Source organism: Misgurnus anguillicaudatus, chromosome 3 (genome assembly GCF_027580225.2).
Source record: "Misgurnus anguillicaudatus chromosome 3, ASM2758022v2, whole genome shotgun sequence".
Classification (NCBI taxonomy): domain Eukaryota; kingdom Metazoa; phylum Chordata; class Actinopteri; order Cypriniformes; family Cobitidae; genus Misgurnus; species Misgurnus anguillicaudatus.
In genome coordinates this window covers 6,050,350-6,067,272 of record NC_073339.2, presented here as the reverse complement: position 1 = coordinate 6,067,272, position 16,923 = coordinate 6,050,350, and the positions used below count along the sequence as shown (strand labels likewise).

The following is a 16,923-nucleotide window of genomic DNA, read 5'->3' as shown; positions in this document are numbered from 1 at the left end:
ATACGCTTAAAATATGAATGTTTTAAAGGGGACATATCATAAAAAATCTGACTTTTTCCATGTTTAAGTGCTATGATTGCATCCCCATTCTTTCTATCAACCTTGAAAATATGAAAAAGATCGACCCAGGAACTTAGTTTTTCTAGTTTCTCTGCAAGCATGTGAAAAATTAGGTAATTAAAATTTGACCCAATGAGCTCCCTTGTGATTGTGATTTAAATAACACTGCTCCTTATTCTGCACTATCCAACCACGGCACTGCCATTTAGTGCAGAGAAAGCGAGAGAGATAAAAAAAATTGACAGCAGAGTTGAGTTTCAATTTCAACCAACCACCATCATGGTGATCAATGTTCGCTTTAAAAATCTTGTGAAATGTCCCCTTTTAATGAATTAAATATAACTCGAAATGTATTCAGCTGAACAAAATAAGTGAGTAAATTTAGGATGACATTAAGGTGAGTAAATTATGTGGTAATTTTCATTATTTGGTGAAGTGATTTTGGTTAATGTCACTTTGAACATGTTTGGTGTAAATAGGATTTTTAGAGATGAGTGTCCTTGTTTGGTTAAGCTTGTTGTTTTGGAAAGTACTGTATCTTTATCGTGAGAACAGATAGAAATAACCCTATCAGTTATATATGTGCTTTTTCCATAACAGTGTCTGTCTCTTGTGTCCTGTGTATTACAGGAAATAAGAAATTGATAAGTAAATGAATTCCTAAACCCTTACTGTCACCTTCTCAGGTCTCCCATTGCAGAGTTTTTGTTATCCGGTGGACCGAGTATGACGTGGCTGGTTGGGAATAAATTGGTCACCATAACAACCAGCGGCGGGTCTCGGACCCAAGCCCTGCTGGGTTTAGACATGACGGAAAGAACTGGAGGAGGAGAAATGACCAGGTTACAAATAGTTCAACCAAAATGGCTTTGTTTATGCCAGTAACAAAAAGTAACGATTGTATGCATTTAAAAATTGTAATGTAATAAAACATTTAGACTAACCCTAAAATATGACATTGTCCATTAACCAGGACATTATTTATACATTTCTTCCCAAGTATAATATTGAAGGGAAAACACAAATCCAAACACGAGCATTAATCTGCTCTCTGCAGGTCAGACCCGTCACTTCACACACGCCAGACGAAGGAAGCTCCCGCTAAACTGGAGTCCCAGCCCGGCCAGCAGATCAACACAAACACTCGAACGCGAGTCCGCTCCATATCAGGTGCACTTACGTGTGACACCAACAGATTCATTATGAGGAGCATATTCCCAAAACTTGTTTTGATTTGTTTACGAAATTTCTCTAATATTTTTCTTTAGGAGGTCACGCTCTTCGGGCCGGCCCAGCTCATAGTTTGAGCCCCCTGGTGGCGTCTCCTGAGGGGGAGTACAGCGGCCCTTTGCCTCCTCCTGGCCCCCCGTTGGAAGTCCTGGGATCCCAGAGGGGCGGAGAGGACCACAGTTTACAATCCACTTCTCATTCGTCCCCTCCTCTCAAAGAGAAGTCCTGCCTGGCAGAGTTTGTGCCCATGCTGACACAGGGCTGGGCAGAGATCTTCATCCGCAGACCCTCAGGTATTTGTTTTTTCTGTATGAACTCATGTTGTATTTTTAATGTTTGTGTGCTGTGCCTCTCTGACCTCGACTTTCTCCGTGATTATCACCCATAATTTGTGCGTTGCACAGAAATTAAATCATATTATTTTATTCCAAGGGTTTTTTAGTGGGCACACACGGCCCGAAGGGTCTCTGTTGCCATTTTGGTAGTTTCTTAATGTTCGACTTACACCTGCCATGCCCGCAGGCCTGATTTTTCTCAAATTTTCTTTTCATGCTGTTTTTCTTCATCCGGCTCTAAATGAAGGACCGCTCGGGAGCATTTCACTGCATTTCTCACATTAATTACGATGTGTCCTTGAATGCTTTTCTCTCGGAGGCGAGATGTTTAAAAAAAACATTCCAGGCAATTTCAGAGCCCCTTTTTATCTTTCCGTTTTAATTAGGATCTATTTAATTTAATTGGGATGTATTTGGATCTTTCTGCCTCTCATTTTTTCGTTCTACATCTTATATGAATAAAAATCTCAAATGCTTCCTAACTAAACTAATACTTTATTATAATAATCATTAAGTCATTTCCCATATTGAAAGCTGATTATGACTGTATGGAGTTTACTGGATGTCACACAAGGTTGGGAGCAAGGGTCAACCCATCCGGTCTCTGTCGTGAAGCCAACACAAAAGTGACTTAAACTGCAATTCATCGACTGGTCACTAGAGGCTCCAAAAGGAAGTCAATCCCATAGACCCCCATGTTAAAATGCCCAACTTTGCAGCGGAAATTAATATTTACAGCCTGGTACAAAAAGTGTTTTTTGTCTATTTAGCTAAGTTTGCCCTTCATGACAAGTATGAGGGGTGAATTTTTTTGTAACTAATCAGTTTAAAGCGTAACTAAACCCCTGGACAGAGCCTGACTCCACCCACTGGCAATATTTGAAAAATGCAAGAAAAGTGGCCAGATCCCAATGGAGAGAGAGGCACGAACTAAGCTCGTAACAAGTGTGTGGTGAGATCGTAACAAGGGCGTGGTGAGGTTTTTTTGGACCCAACATCCAGTAGGAAAATTCAACCGCAGTAGCCACCGTTCAACCTGAAGAGGGCAGCACTCAGACGTTTTTACACCATATATTGTAGTATTGAAATACTTTATATCCAAATGTCAAAAAACTTACTAAAATCAATGAACAGCACTAATAAAGCATCATTCTTACAGAACATTAACTAAAAAAAGTTGGTTTAGGGTTTAGTTACTCTTTAAATTACATTAAGCCTAAATGTTTTGCATAATTAAGGGTGTAGCCACTTGAGTGACAGGTAAATTGCAGCTGCTGTCACTGCCCGTCGAGCTAGGTGGGTGTGGTTTCATCAACCAGGCACCTCAGGTGGTCTACCCACGTCCCGCCTCTTTGCCCATTTTTGGTTATCCCCGATGACGTTCTGCCAAGATGGCGACGACAGGCACCGCCTAGTTTGGGCTCCAAAAATGCTTTTCACAAACGTACAGGTGACGTCATGGTCACTACGTCCTTATTTTTTTACATTCTACATTTGAGAGATGTTGATGCAGATGTTGTAGAAATAGGTGTATGGTTATATCAGTAAAATGTCCAATAGGTATGAACAGACAGCTCTCAAGGTCTTAATCTGACACCCACCTGTGTTTATGTGCTGAATTTATGAATTGGTCTCCCTGTTTAAGCCAGATGGGGCCGATCACGTCCTGCTGGGTTTGTGCAAAGTCTGTGTTGTAAAGCTTTATATCCACTGTCTGGTAGGATGAATGGTGGGTAAATTAAAAACATGCGACATGTGTGATAAAAAAGGCAATTTTAGTTGGCTTCGCAACTATTTGGGAATCATTTAAGACTTTTTATGGATCTTAAAATCACTTTGACCTTATTAAGTTGTTCTTATATTCACATTTCAATCAAATTCATGCTGTTTGTGAATAATGTCTGCGTTTGTCTATCCTCAGGCAACACCAGCTGGCTCATGTGTTTGGAGAATCCTCCGAGTCCCTTCTCCTCTGAGCTGGGAAATCTGCCTCTACAGGAGCTGTCAAGTGTGCTGATGGCCATGGATGGGGTGAAAGAACCCCAAACCGATGCCCCTGTTGCCCCCGCTGAAGTGCCTCTGCCACAGGGCAAACCCTGCCTCATACAGCGCTCCAACACAGGTGAGCCACTTAACTGTAAATCTGATAACATTTCTAAGACACCTGTACCTGTTAGATAAGACAGACATCAAAGTAACTTTGCACAAATTCTTATTTTTTTACAGTAATATATATTAGAGTAATATAAAGTAACAACATGTACTTACTATAGGGTTAAAGTGTTAGTTCACCCCAAAATGACAATTTTATCATAAATCACTGTTGTTCTAAACCACTTAGTCCTTCGATTGTCTTCAGTGCACATTTTTAGATATTTTTGATGAAAAACCAGACTTCAAATAGACTGCAGTTAGATTCACAATTCTTTTCCCAGAAAATAATCCAAAAAGGTCCAGTTTACTTCCTGGGATTGGTGATATAAACAAGACCGACATTATCATAATTCATCCTGCTTTGGACTCAACGTGTATGTTAACTCCTGTTAGCATTGCATTGTGAGCAATTTTTTTTAAAACATGGTAAGGAGCATCACATTTCCGGATGACGACAGAGGTATTCAGACCAATCACAACGTACAGATTAGCTGGCCAATCAGGGACACAGAGCTTTTCAAATCGATGAGCTTTGGACAAAATCCGTGAATTTTAGGAAGAGAGGAAAATCTGGAGCTACAAAAATGTACAGTATGTGGAAATAATGTGTTTTTTAATCATAAACCACCCAAACACATCGTATTATACCAAATACACAAAATGACTGTTTTTTTTTTACAATGAAATGGGTGCACTTTAACACTTTTACTATAGTAAGTACATGTAATGTGTCCCAAAGACATTGTAAAGTGTTAGCATAAATTCTATACTTCATAATCCATACGTCCATACTGCTGTTGAAGTATGCTACTTGTGTAGTGCGCTGTTTTTGTAGTAATGTACGTATAATGTGTCTTTGTATGTATTGATGTTTAGAATTGATCATTTTACATTTATATTTATCTGTTTGGCAGATGCCTTTTATCCAAAGCATCTTACAAACCTTTCCCCGACATTTTTAACGTGGTTGAGTCATGTGACGATAATCATCACATTACTGTGTTTGTTATTCTGTTTTGCACCATTTATATAAAACAGTAGGCAGCATGTAGTGCAAAGTATGCAGTGAGCAGCACACTAATATTTAATTTTCAACACAGCTGAAGTTTCCTTTTTGGAGAGGAAGTGACATCTTGATTTTTAAAATTTGTGAATTGGTCCTCCCTGTTTGTTACAATTTATTACAAAGAATATATAATGAAGCATCACCTAAATGAATAAAACTGAACAAATGCTGCACCTGTTTGATATCCACAACACATTCATTTTCGGTTTGATTTTATTTCGACCTTCATGTCATTCATGTGCATTTCTCCTCGTTCCACGCCACGCTGGTTGTTTGCCATGTATTGGTTTTTTGTTTTGTTTTTCGTGTGCTGGGTGTTTTCTGGCAGTGGGCGCTCTTTGCTCGCTCTGCTCCCCCGATACGCCTGGCAGGTTACACAGGAGTATTTCATGGGCAGGTAGATATCTCACCTGTGTGTGTATGTCTCCTCGAGCGCATACACACACGCTTTTGTGCCGTTGTTGTGTTTCTTCAGCTTTCTGTATGCATTAACACTCGACAATCCAGAACAAACCAACTATAATCGAGGATTTGGTCAACCAATCACAATACAGAAGCAATGCGATTGATTTCTTATTCATGACGCTTTGATTTTGCGTTGCTTTGCATTTTGATGAGTTTGACGTGAAAGGCAAACATGATGCTTGTGATGAAGTTTTCATTTAAAGCATTTCCGAAGTCAGCCAAACTCTGCTGGCTGCTAATAAATTCCCTTTCATCTGATGGAGTTTCAGTTAGACCAGATAAAAGGTTTTGATGATATTGAATATATTATCATTTGTATACTTGGCTACAATTGGCATTTGAAAATTCTTTGATTTAATTTCAGAGAGAATATGTGAACATTGAGATATATTTTAAATGTGGATATCTAAGAAAAGTGTATTTGCTCAACCTTGAGGATACACTGACTAAATTCGTAAAGCAGTGTTTCTCGACAAAATCACTCCAAGGACGCCTCAAAATTATTATTATTATTTACATGATTAAAACAAGCAATTAAATAAGCTTTTTGTTTAGTTAGTTTTATAACAAATTAGGGCTGCACGATATTGACGAAGGTGCGATAACTGTACGATAATGCTTTAAGTTTATTAGATTGGAAATATATTTTAAAACTTAACAAACATTTTCACATTGCTTTTTGGAAAAGAAAGCATCACTTGTTCTGTCTCGCCAGTCAAAAACATTGATTATACATAACTTTGTTGAAATATTGAAGCCAATCAGTTATTGCAGGGGTTTTCAAACTTTTTTTGTCAACCGAACCTCTTGACCTAAATTATTTACTTATGTTTAACTTCAAAAACATTTATTTTTTATAAGTTTGAAAGTTTTTATTACTAGTATTTTACATATTTGTTGTTATTATTACCTTTTATTAGACATTCATCTAGTAATTTTATTGCTATGTAAAACATATCTGTCCATTTTGCATGAGTTTTCTGATATGTTGTAGTAATATATTTTTGTGTAAGAGTTTTATTAATTTTTATTTTATTTTTAATAAATGGTTTTCATCAACTCACGAACCTCCAGCAATTCCCTCACAAACCACCAGGGATTCGCAAACCACGGTTTTGGAAACCCTGAGTTATTGCATACCATTGCGAAATGCATATTGTGATGTAAAGTTCGACGGATAGGGGACTTTCCGATACCGATAACTATGTTGGTCCCTGCTTGCTGATAACCGATTAATCGGCCGATAGTTTTTAAAATGGATACTGGATAAAAACAAACATAACAGTTAAAGTGAAAAAGTGCTGAAATGTGTTATAAAACAAAAGCATTGAACCATGAAAATGTCCTAAATGAAATAAATGTATACAAAAAAATATAAAAATCATATAAAGTATATAGTATTGAAGTAAATACTTCTGTGAAATACTCCCACTGGTAAAATTGAAATTACATATTAATGTATATTATATGTGTAGTCTTGTACTTTATTTGCTTTAGATAATCATTAAATGTTAAAACTGATCAAAATAAAAAAAGATGTATTGCAGTGATGATAAAAGAACTGAAATCAGATTGTGATTTGATGGATATGTAAATGTAGCCGACAGCTGCATATAGTTCGCTTTCTTTTGTTTATAACTTAAAATAGGGATAAACTTGAATAAAATGAACCAGCTGGATATAAAGTAATGCAAATCGATAGTAATAATCATGACATTAAACATTTGGGTTGGATTTATCTGCGTATATTTTTGTGTAACTGTTAGATGTACTACTAATATTATTGTCTTGTCAGCCTTGACGACAAACTTAGGTTCCTGATGTTGTTTGTCTGCTTAATGCAGCATTTTATCAGCAAATTAATTACGTCATAATGATATGAAGCAACGGACACAACTTGGAAAAAATATATGCATGGATTTTTTGCCGATTGTTCCACCAATTAACTATCACTATAGATTAATCGGCAAAACCGATTAATCGGTCTACCTCTATTGCGATGAGACCATTTGCAGTATTCCGATAATTTCACTATATCTTGCAGCCCTAACAAGTATAAATCTTTCATATCATTTTATTTTAAAGAAATTGTGAGGGAGGTGGGCTTTAAATATTGTTTTGGACAAATAAGGTGCATTGAAGTCAAAGGGTTGAGATACACTGTTTTAATGTCCTGAGAGCCAACGTTTTTTATTTTATGGTGACTTTGAACTGCTTGCACTCTTAGAATTTTTGCAGAATTTGACATACCTGAATGTAAAAGAGTCATCTTACCACATAATTTGGAGTAAATAAAAATCTTATTTTACAGAAAAAAGTTGATTATGCCGCCTTGTACCCGCCGGCAGGTCCGCAGAGTTTAAGTGGATTTAATGATGTTTTGAAGCCTTTCAGTGTCAAATCCAAACACGACCAGCTTTTGTGTGTGTGCTTGTGATCAAAGCATCTGTAGTTTTGATCTTCTGATGGCTTTGCATGTTTTAGGAGAGTATTCAGACTAATTGTAGACGTCATAGATGCTCAAGGTTCCTCTGTTCATGCCTTTTAACCCAAATTGTCATGACTGTATCTTGTTTAACATGCATGCCAACAGACTCTGAGGTTTTGAAAGAAGGGGAGCGGAGCAAACCGTTGATCGCGACGTCTAATTCTCAAGAGATTGGGGATTTTGAGAGCATGCCCTCCGATCCGATCTTCATCGGTACTGATAAAACATCAGCCAGCAGACTCAGTCGGGTAAGTGACCGTTTATGTGAACAGCCAAGAGCTTTTTCAAAACTGCATTGGACAAATTGTCACCATGTTTTTTCTGCGCCTTACTTTCAAGACTTCAAATGTGAAGTGTGTCATTTTGCACCATTAGCAGCATTTTTTAAAAGGTTTCTCAAACTTTTTATTGATCGAACAAACAGAAAGCCCCACCTTAAACAGAAATCATTGGTTAAGGCATTCTGATAGCGCCATAGTTTTAACATTTAAGGGCTCGTTATAGTTGTGCGTACGTCCTACGGCGTAGCCGCGACGGCGTAGGTTTCCGCAACGGTTTTCATTTATACTTTTGCGTCGTCGTCCGCGTTGATGTGCAAACACGTGCGCAGACATTAACGCTGTAGGCATTAACCACGCGTGTAACCACAGTAGCAGCGCGAACATCAAAGAAGAAGGAGCTTAGCAAGTTAACCCACAAACGAAGAAGAAACAGCAACTTGTTGTGTATAATTTGAGAAGACCAGCAATGATGGAAGTAAATAAACGACTTTTGATGCAGTTTGAGTTAAATCACTCCTCAACTTGGCTCATCTTTGTTTTCACCGTCACAAACGGAAATACCTATGACGCAGTTTTTTAACCTGACGTGAGGGGTTCTGGTGGACCAATCACAGCGCTTGCGGTCCGCGTAGATCTGAAGCGAGGTGCACATCAAGTTTTGCGAGGTGCACATGCCGAACTTATGCACAACTATAAATCGGGCTTTAGTTTTTTTTTTTTATAAAAAAAATCAGTCTATGAATTGGTGGTTTATAGTTGTGACCTATTGTAGCATCCAAAAAATGTCCTTTTAATAAAAAAAAATCTGTTGGATGGGTTGGATGTTTTGTCGAATAGCAGTGTCTCTGATTGGCTAATACACTAATGTCTGAATTTGAAATTGTAGCATCTGTTTAGTCTAGTTTTGTTTCTTCTCTCTTTAAGTCCTCATCAACATCCAGTCAGGACGATGGAAAGTCGACACTTGAGGAATTGAGTGAGGGTGGCATACCCATCGACCAACCGCCCTTGACCCTCTCCACCCCTGGAGCCCAAGACTCCGACCTCACCTTCACCCATTCCTCACTGCTGAGCAAATCGAGCTCCTCACCAGAGCTACAGACGCTTCCCGAAGCCTTTAGCAAAGCAGCGGCACAGAGCGCTGCGGTCGGAGATACGGTCTGCTCCAAGGTGCAGGTGGTCCAGGTCGCCGCTGAAAGAGAAGGCCCGGGAGAAGCCACTTGGCAAGTAGAGAGTGTCGTATCGGGTGCGTCCATCTCGTCTTCGTCCATCTCGTCTTCATCCACCTCCAGGATGAGGCTGGAGTTTCCCACGACCCAGCCTGGACCGGTCTCTCCCACCGGACACAGACCCCGTGGACACACCATTTCTGTTTCAGCACCGTCATCTCGTAGGGAAAGAAAGATGGACAGAGACTCGTACCACAATCGCGGAGGTCCGAGCAATGTGGAGAAAAGCTCAGGACTGAGTCCCAGGTAAGATGCCGCTGTCCAATATGTGCTTAATGACTGATCGATTTACCCAGCGTGATGATTACACCCTACAAACCATAATACATCAGTCATCTCCATGAACACAAGCACTTTTCAAAGCCAAGCATTACGCACTCAGAATAATAACATGACTGGAAGACTCAGTTTTTCTCTATTACTGTCATCATCTTTCCTCGGTAGATGCTAAATCATCCTGCCGTCTTTCCACTTATTCGCTGAAGTGGGTCAGTTTCGAGTCGAACGGGTTCAGATTGTTTTCCCTTGAATTAGAATTACGGCTAAATTGCTTTCATCCGTCTTGGTGAGGTTTCTTCAAATTCGCTCTTAGACTCGTACGTACCTGAGGCTTGCGCTTTGTTTATAGACCAAAGCCAAGGAAGGCGATCGAGTTAAGCAGCCTCATTTATCACGGGGCCGTGGACACGAAGAGTTGCCCTCGTATCTGCCTTCTTTTGTGTGATTCAGTATTGGCTGTCATATTCTTTCTCAAAGTAGTCTTTATTGCCTCCTAATAAAACCTTAAGTGTCCTGACGCTCCTTGAAACCTTCAATATACACTTTTCCAATTAAAGAAAGACAAAGAGGAAGTTTGAAATTCAGGACATTCTGTCTTCTTCATGCCATGAAATTGAATAGAAATGGGAACTTTCGAATTTAAAGAAACGCAACAAAAGAAGGCCATTGAAAGCATCTCGAATCGTGTGCTATTTTCCAATTCTTGGATTGAGGAACGGGCAGAATTTTAACTAGCTATTTGTTAAAGGCAGTTAAAAATGTGTGAGGCAGTCTGTGAAAAATCAGTCATGTTTTTGTGATGTACATAATGTAAAGAACTTTCTGTGAAAATATATCTTTAATATTAATCGCAGAGTAAGGTCATCTCAATGATTGAAATGAATGATTGACGTTTCACAAGATTTTTTAAGATGGCAAATAAATCTTTGGTGTCCCCAGCGTATATATGTGAAGTTTTAGCTTAAAATACCATATAGATAATTTATTATAGCATGTTAAAATTGCCACTTTGTAGGTGTGAGCAAAAATGTGCTCTTTAAAATGCAAATAAGTTGATCTCTTTACTAAATGGCTGTGCTGTGGTTGGATAGTGCAGATTAAGGGGCGGTATTATCCACTTCTGACATCACAAGGGGAGCCAAATTTTAATTACCTATTTTTTTACATGCTTGCAGAGAATGGTTTACCAAAACTAAGTTACTGTGTTGATCTTTTTCACATTTTCTAGGTTGATACAAGCACTGGGGACCCAATTATAGCACTTAAACATGGAAAAAGTCAGATTTTCATGATATGTCCCCTTTAATCTTTGATGCTACTTATCTTAATATTAGATTATGAGACTAGACTTGATTTCACAGACAGGGTCACTTGTAATATGAAATTACTATAGTAATATATCTTTAGTAATATTTTACGACAACCTTTACACGTCATCGACCCAGAATGCACTAAGCGCTAAACGTATCAGTCACACGGAAGGGGCCTTTTTTGCGATAACAACTGGCTGCTTGTACATAATCCCACTTATTACACAGCTATTTACAGTAAAATGCAGACCTTCCGCGAAGAAACCCTGTTTACTTTCGGTTTTAAGATAAGACAAGATGTTTAAATTTCATGAACACGCTATTTGGTTTAATCATTTGTAAATATAATGTCATATATGTTATTAAAATACATTTATGTTAAATTTGTATGAAATATTTTTAAACTGTATCTGGCAAAATTATTTGCAGCATGTTGTAAGGAAAACCCATAATCCCTTTTTTCACAGAATAATAACTGATAAGAACTTTAACTACTTAAATATTTGTTAAGTTTATATTATTAATGTTGTTTTGTTGTAAATTATAATTTTGTGAAATCACAGTTTAGGTGATCAGTGTTTACTTAACTGAACCCTGTTCAGCAAATTTTATTGTAGTTCTCTGCACAATTCTGAAAGTTCATGTCAAAAACGCAGTTATTGTGCATTTATATGAAGAATCAAGTTTATTCTTGTTTGTGTTATTATGCCATTTATTACACTTAAAGTAACTCTGTTAACTAAATGGAGATGTAATATCAGAGCGATTGATATTACTAATTATTTCAAGTTAAATCAACTTAAAATTAACTTACTGAACTTGCTGAATTAAGTTGGAATTACTAGAAATGTTTAAGTTAAATATACTCTTGTTGTTTTAGTTCACATTACTTAATTTGTTTAGGGCAACAACGTTTACAGTGAATAAATCTAAAGTTTTTTCTTAGTACATTAGCATTGTTCTTTTAGACAGATAAAAAGGGCTTTAACAAATTATTCTGCCACGTTTTCTTTTATGCAGTGTTTTTTCTCTTTAATAACATCAAGACATGATTTATTATAAGTGCAAGGTCACGTCCTCTTTTGTGAAGTATTGCAGAACCTCAGCACTTCGATAGTTATCCACTCCAAACTCCTTCACCTTAAACTTTGATTTTTCTGCCGTGAAGTGAATAGGTTATGTGTAGGAAGATGAAAGCTCTGTGGGTGCTACAGCCGAACTATGAAAAGATGTTACATTTAGTGCACACTTGTTATAGCCGAAGCTTCAGTAGATCGGTGACCTAACCTTTCCTCCTTCACTTTCTGTCTGCAGCTTTGTCTTCCTGCAGCTCTATCACTCACCCTTCTTTGGAAACGAGTCCAACAAACCCCTCTTACTGCCCAAATCTCAGGTAAGATCATCTTTAATGGGGTGAAATTTATATGCATCTGCAAGAAATGCATATGGCTCTTTTACCCCCCCCATATTCAAAGACTTTGGTGTAAAGAAACCCATTTTTACAACCACCCAAAAACTTTTGAATGGTTAGAAATTATATATAATATGCTGAATTTGAGACACTTTTTGACATTGTGGTGACTGCCAAAGTGTCCTTATTTACCTGAAGCAGTCTAATAGTAAAAATGGCCACCTTAAATCCTCATATAATCATCATATAATAATGTAACAATCATTCTGTGAAAGTAAGAATGATCATGTCACAGATTGAAATCAAAGACGAAATACTTCAGCCTGAATTTCACGGACAGACATCATTCAGTTTTCTTCTTTATAATTTGTTCTTGAATTCATATCCTCATTTTAATCTCATCTTTTGCGTTCACAGGTGATAGATCGTGCAGTTAAAGTCTTGGATCAGATGCCTCCATATGACACGCACAAGATCGGCGTGGTGTTTGTGGGAGCTGGTCAGGTACAGTCAGTTTACACTATCCAGTAATCACATTTCATCTACAAGCTCTTATTCATAAAAGCTGCTTTATAATCAGGCCAATAATGAGGTGTCCATCCTATCCAACGAGTACGGCTCAAACCGGTACGCACAGTTCCTCACTGGCCTGGGAAAACTCATCCATCTGAAAGACTGTGATCCAGATCAGATCTTCCTGGGTGGACTCGATCAGTATGGAGAAGATGGAGAGTTCACTTACTGCTGGCACGATGATATCATGCAAGGTGGGCAGATGTTTCTCCTAAAATGACACAAAAATGTTGAAATATTAAAGGATTATTTCAAACAATTCTGTTAATTTATCCCAATGTCATCCTAGATGTTTATATCTTTTTCTTTGGTCAGTTGAGAATAATTTTTTTAGAAAAACATTGCAGAATTTTTCTTCATGTAAGGGAACTTTATTGGACCTCAAACTTTTGCAGTTTCAATGCTGCTTCAAAGGGCTCTAAACGATCCCAACCACGGGACTTATTTAGCGGGGGAAAATAAGTAATTTTCGGCAAAAAAGATGTACAATTGTTAATTGTTTCAAAGCAGCTTTACATGAATAGATGTAGGGGAAAACACAGAAAAATCAATAGATAATATAAGAAGCAGAATACAGCTAATAATAAACCGTACAAGCGAGCGTAGTAATAATGTAACGTATACAGGAAAGTGCTAAATTAAGCCAATGTTGGCTGACTCTCCGTGGGATGAAAAAACCCCTAGGAGAAAAACGCTGTGGGAAAACTCCTAGAAGGAGAAAAACCCTTGAGAGAGATACATATATATTTATATTAAAAATTAATTTCCTTGTGTCAGTTACGTTTATTGTTTTAAATGGTCCGCAAGTGTGCGTTTCACATATGAAACGCGTGACCTTTTGACGTGATAGCGTAGTGCGTAGGGTCGCTCTGGCGTGTCATATGGCTGTTGGAAGACGAGAAGTTGTGGTAAAAGTAAAAAAATTCCAAAAATGATAAACGTTTCACTCGATAAGGCACTTATGCCTTGTTTTGGATTGTTTAAAGCCCTTTGAAGCTGCATTGAAACGGTTGAGGTCCAATAAAGTCCAAAAAAAATTTTTCCTAAAAAACTACATTTCTTCTTGACTGAACAAAGAAAAATATAAACATCTTGGATGACATGGGGGTGAGTAAATTATAAAAATGTATTTTATAAAAGTGAAATATATTGATTTAATGCATTTTTGTTGAATTCCTTATTTCATTTAAAAAAACTTTTTAATCAAAAAATATTTGATGGACTCCCAGTAATACCACCACGGACCTCCTGTTGAAGATCCATGCTATAGAGTATCGACAAAGTCCTTTTAGGGAAATCGCACAACTTGGTGGCCATCTTTGTAAGGTGTGGTTCACATTTCACATCTAAAGCCGCACGAAAAACGCAACCGCACCGCTTTCCTCCTTCTTTCCAATGCGGCAGTTTAGTATTTTTAACTCTATTTGCTCTCTATTTGAGCGCGCTTCCTGCATGTCTACATTAAAAATAACGTATTTTCGCAAAAGGTGCGAAGTGTGAACTGCCCCTAACTCGGACAATAAAAAGTCAAAGATTATGATATAAACAAAAATATTTCTTAGGGCTGTAATGATTTATCGTGCAAATGCGCGTTTTCTCAATTAATGAATTTGAATGAATTACGGTGAAATGCCGCCACATCCAAAAGCCAGGGGGCGCACTTGTGCAGAAACGCCACTTGTGCCACAGAAGAAGTAGCATTTCGAAACCTATTCCAGGAAATGTCTACAGGAATATGTATATCACTGTTCTTCAAATTGTTTCAGGTATTTTCATGATAATAAAGAATATTTTGAATGACTTTGTTTAACGAGTGTTGCTTTTGCACGTTATAAACGACTCAGACTCATAATGATTTTAGATTGATAACGGACTTCTTACTGACCAAAACGCCATAGGACATGCACAAGCTGAGCATGAAACACAGAATCGCGATGCAGATTCGATTTTAGACAGGCCTTTTTAATGGGACACGCGATATATCGTTACAGCCCTAATATTTCTCATCAAATTGTAATAAGACCTATTTATGTTTACCAAAGATATTAGATAAAACAAGATTGAGGTATTACTACGAATAAGGGCCAGCGCAACACTGAATATGGCCTCTCTTGTGATGGAAGTCCCGCCTTCTAGTTAAAACAACCAATCATCAATCGAAAAAAACTGATGATTCTCTGGGGAGTGTCTGTTTACAGAGTCACGTGAGGGGCTTGCCAGCCTGTATGCTTGTGCAATTGTTAAAACGACTTTGCATAAAGGCAATTAAGTGCAATTTGAGCTTATGTTCCAGAGAAAATCTAACAAACAAGAATTCTGCAGTCTGCAGAATTTTTCATTTAACTTTTCTAAAATCTAACTTTTCACCTAATGTTTTCTTTAAAGAAACATCTGAGATGTCACTTGTGATTTTTCTCTCTCGTATGGGAATTAACATTCGTCTACTGCAGTGTCGGAGACGGCTCTTTTATGAAACTAAAATTAGATTTGTACATTTGTCAGATTTAGCTTTAATGTTTAGCACGTCTCCGTGGACTGTGAAGGATTGAGGTGACTGGTTCAGTAAGTGACTAATGCTCTTGTTTTCATCATTTTACAGCCATTTTCCACATAGCCACTCTCATGCCAAATAGAGAGAGCGACAAGGGCTGCTGCAATAAGAAACGCCACATTGGCAACGACTTTGTAGTCGTAGTTTACAATGACTCGGGAGAGGAGTATAAACTGGGTACCATAAAGGTGAGAGACAATGAACTTTTCGTTTCCGTTCTTGTTGGATGAAAGTGTATCCTTTACACGAACAGTTGACCCCAAAATGAAAATTGTCATACTTTACTTGCCACATGCTTTTTCGAATTTATGTTAATTTCGTTATTCAGTCAAAGAGAAAATATGTAATGTCCCATTATGTGAGATTGTGTAACTCTTGGTTTTAATGCATATAGGGTCAATACAACTTTGTGGAAGTTGTGATAAAGCCTCTGGACTATGAGAGTAATCTGGTGACACTGCAGTGCCGTAAAGGTGATTTAAAATCTCAAAACTTTAAAAAGTTCTGTTTAAACAAACAGAGCAAATGTTTGTTTCAATGTGTGGTTAGTGTTGTAACCATTCGTTCTCTCTCAGACTTGGAGGGTTTGGTTGATACTACTGTGGCAAAGATCGTATCTGACCGTAATCTTCCTCTGCTTGTGAGACAGATGGGTCTGCATGCTAACGTGAGTTCACTTTGCTTTCTGTCTCTTTCCTCCTCTTTGCTTTCTAAAATGACAAAGATTTGAAAATGAAATGAAAATGATTTTCGGAGCGCTTGGGTCCCTTTACAATTTATAGGATGATTACTCAATTTTCATTTTTGGGACCGGGCCTGATGTGACATACCATTCAAACCGATGGTGATTACATCATTGTGTAAATGGTGCGACTCCACGCAAAGTAACATAAGTTGTTAAAGGGACTGTAAGAAGGGTTTTAAGTGTTTTATTAATCAAAATCAATGTCTTTAAAATAAATAAATATGTCCTCGTTGGTGTCAAATGACCTCTGCCATGTGATCTGACTATTCTTTGTAAGCTTAGAATTTCTTCTCTTTACTTACATAAACGGGTAAGTCCAAGGAGGCTTCCATGTCGTGCCGGCGTATTGATAAACTATAATGGCAGAGAGGGACAAAAAGCACTAGCCTACCAACGCGTTTCCACAACGCGTTTTCATTCAGAACACATGAACCAGCTGAAAAGGACAAGGAGATCAGCGATTACATTACGGCTACCGTAGTTGCAACACGCATTTGGAAAAGCGAGGCGCTAGAGAGCACTGTTCTTTGAATGCAAAAAACAATTTCACTACTAGATGGGGGTAAATCCTACTTATTGCCCCTTTAAAGACTAAACTCATCAGCTGTTTATGAAATGTGAATAATTTGATTTTACACGCAAGCCTCAGGTTTTACCATAGTAACACAGTGCCAATAAAAATACATTTATTTCACACATATTTGTGTTATGCTTATTAAACCCTACTTCGAATAAGGAGCTAATTT

The 16,923-nt window shown here is 37.8% G+C and overlaps 1 protein-coding gene across 1 annotated transcript in view; it reads left to right on the top strand.

The window, feature by feature from the left end:
• tsc2 (TSC complex subunit 2) overlaps positions 1–16,923 on the top strand; it is a 53,227-nt gene that overhangs the window by 32,533 nt on the left and 3,771 nt on the right. Inside the window, exons 28-40 of the mRNA XM_073860204.1 lie at positions 747–902; positions 1,118–1,230; positions 1,329–1,583; positions 3,547–3,747; positions 5,174–5,242; positions 7,904–8,046; positions 9,004–9,554; positions 12,212–12,290; positions 12,726–12,812; positions 12,889–13,075; positions 15,481–15,620; positions 15,827–15,905; positions 16,008–16,099. Of these exons, the coding sequence (XP_073716305.1) occupies positions 747–902; positions 1,118–1,230; positions 1,329–1,583; positions 3,547–3,747; positions 5,174–5,242; positions 7,904–8,046; positions 9,004–9,554; positions 12,212–12,290; positions 12,726–12,812; positions 12,889–13,075; positions 15,481–15,620; positions 15,827–15,905; positions 16,008–16,099 (2,152 nt within the window). The remainder of the gene's footprint in view (positions 1–746; positions 903–1,117; positions 1,231–1,328; positions 1,584–3,546; positions 3,748–5,173; positions 5,243–7,903; positions 8,047–9,003; positions 9,555–12,211; positions 12,291–12,725; positions 12,813–12,888; positions 13,076–15,480; positions 15,621–15,826; positions 15,906–16,007; positions 16,100–16,923) is intronic.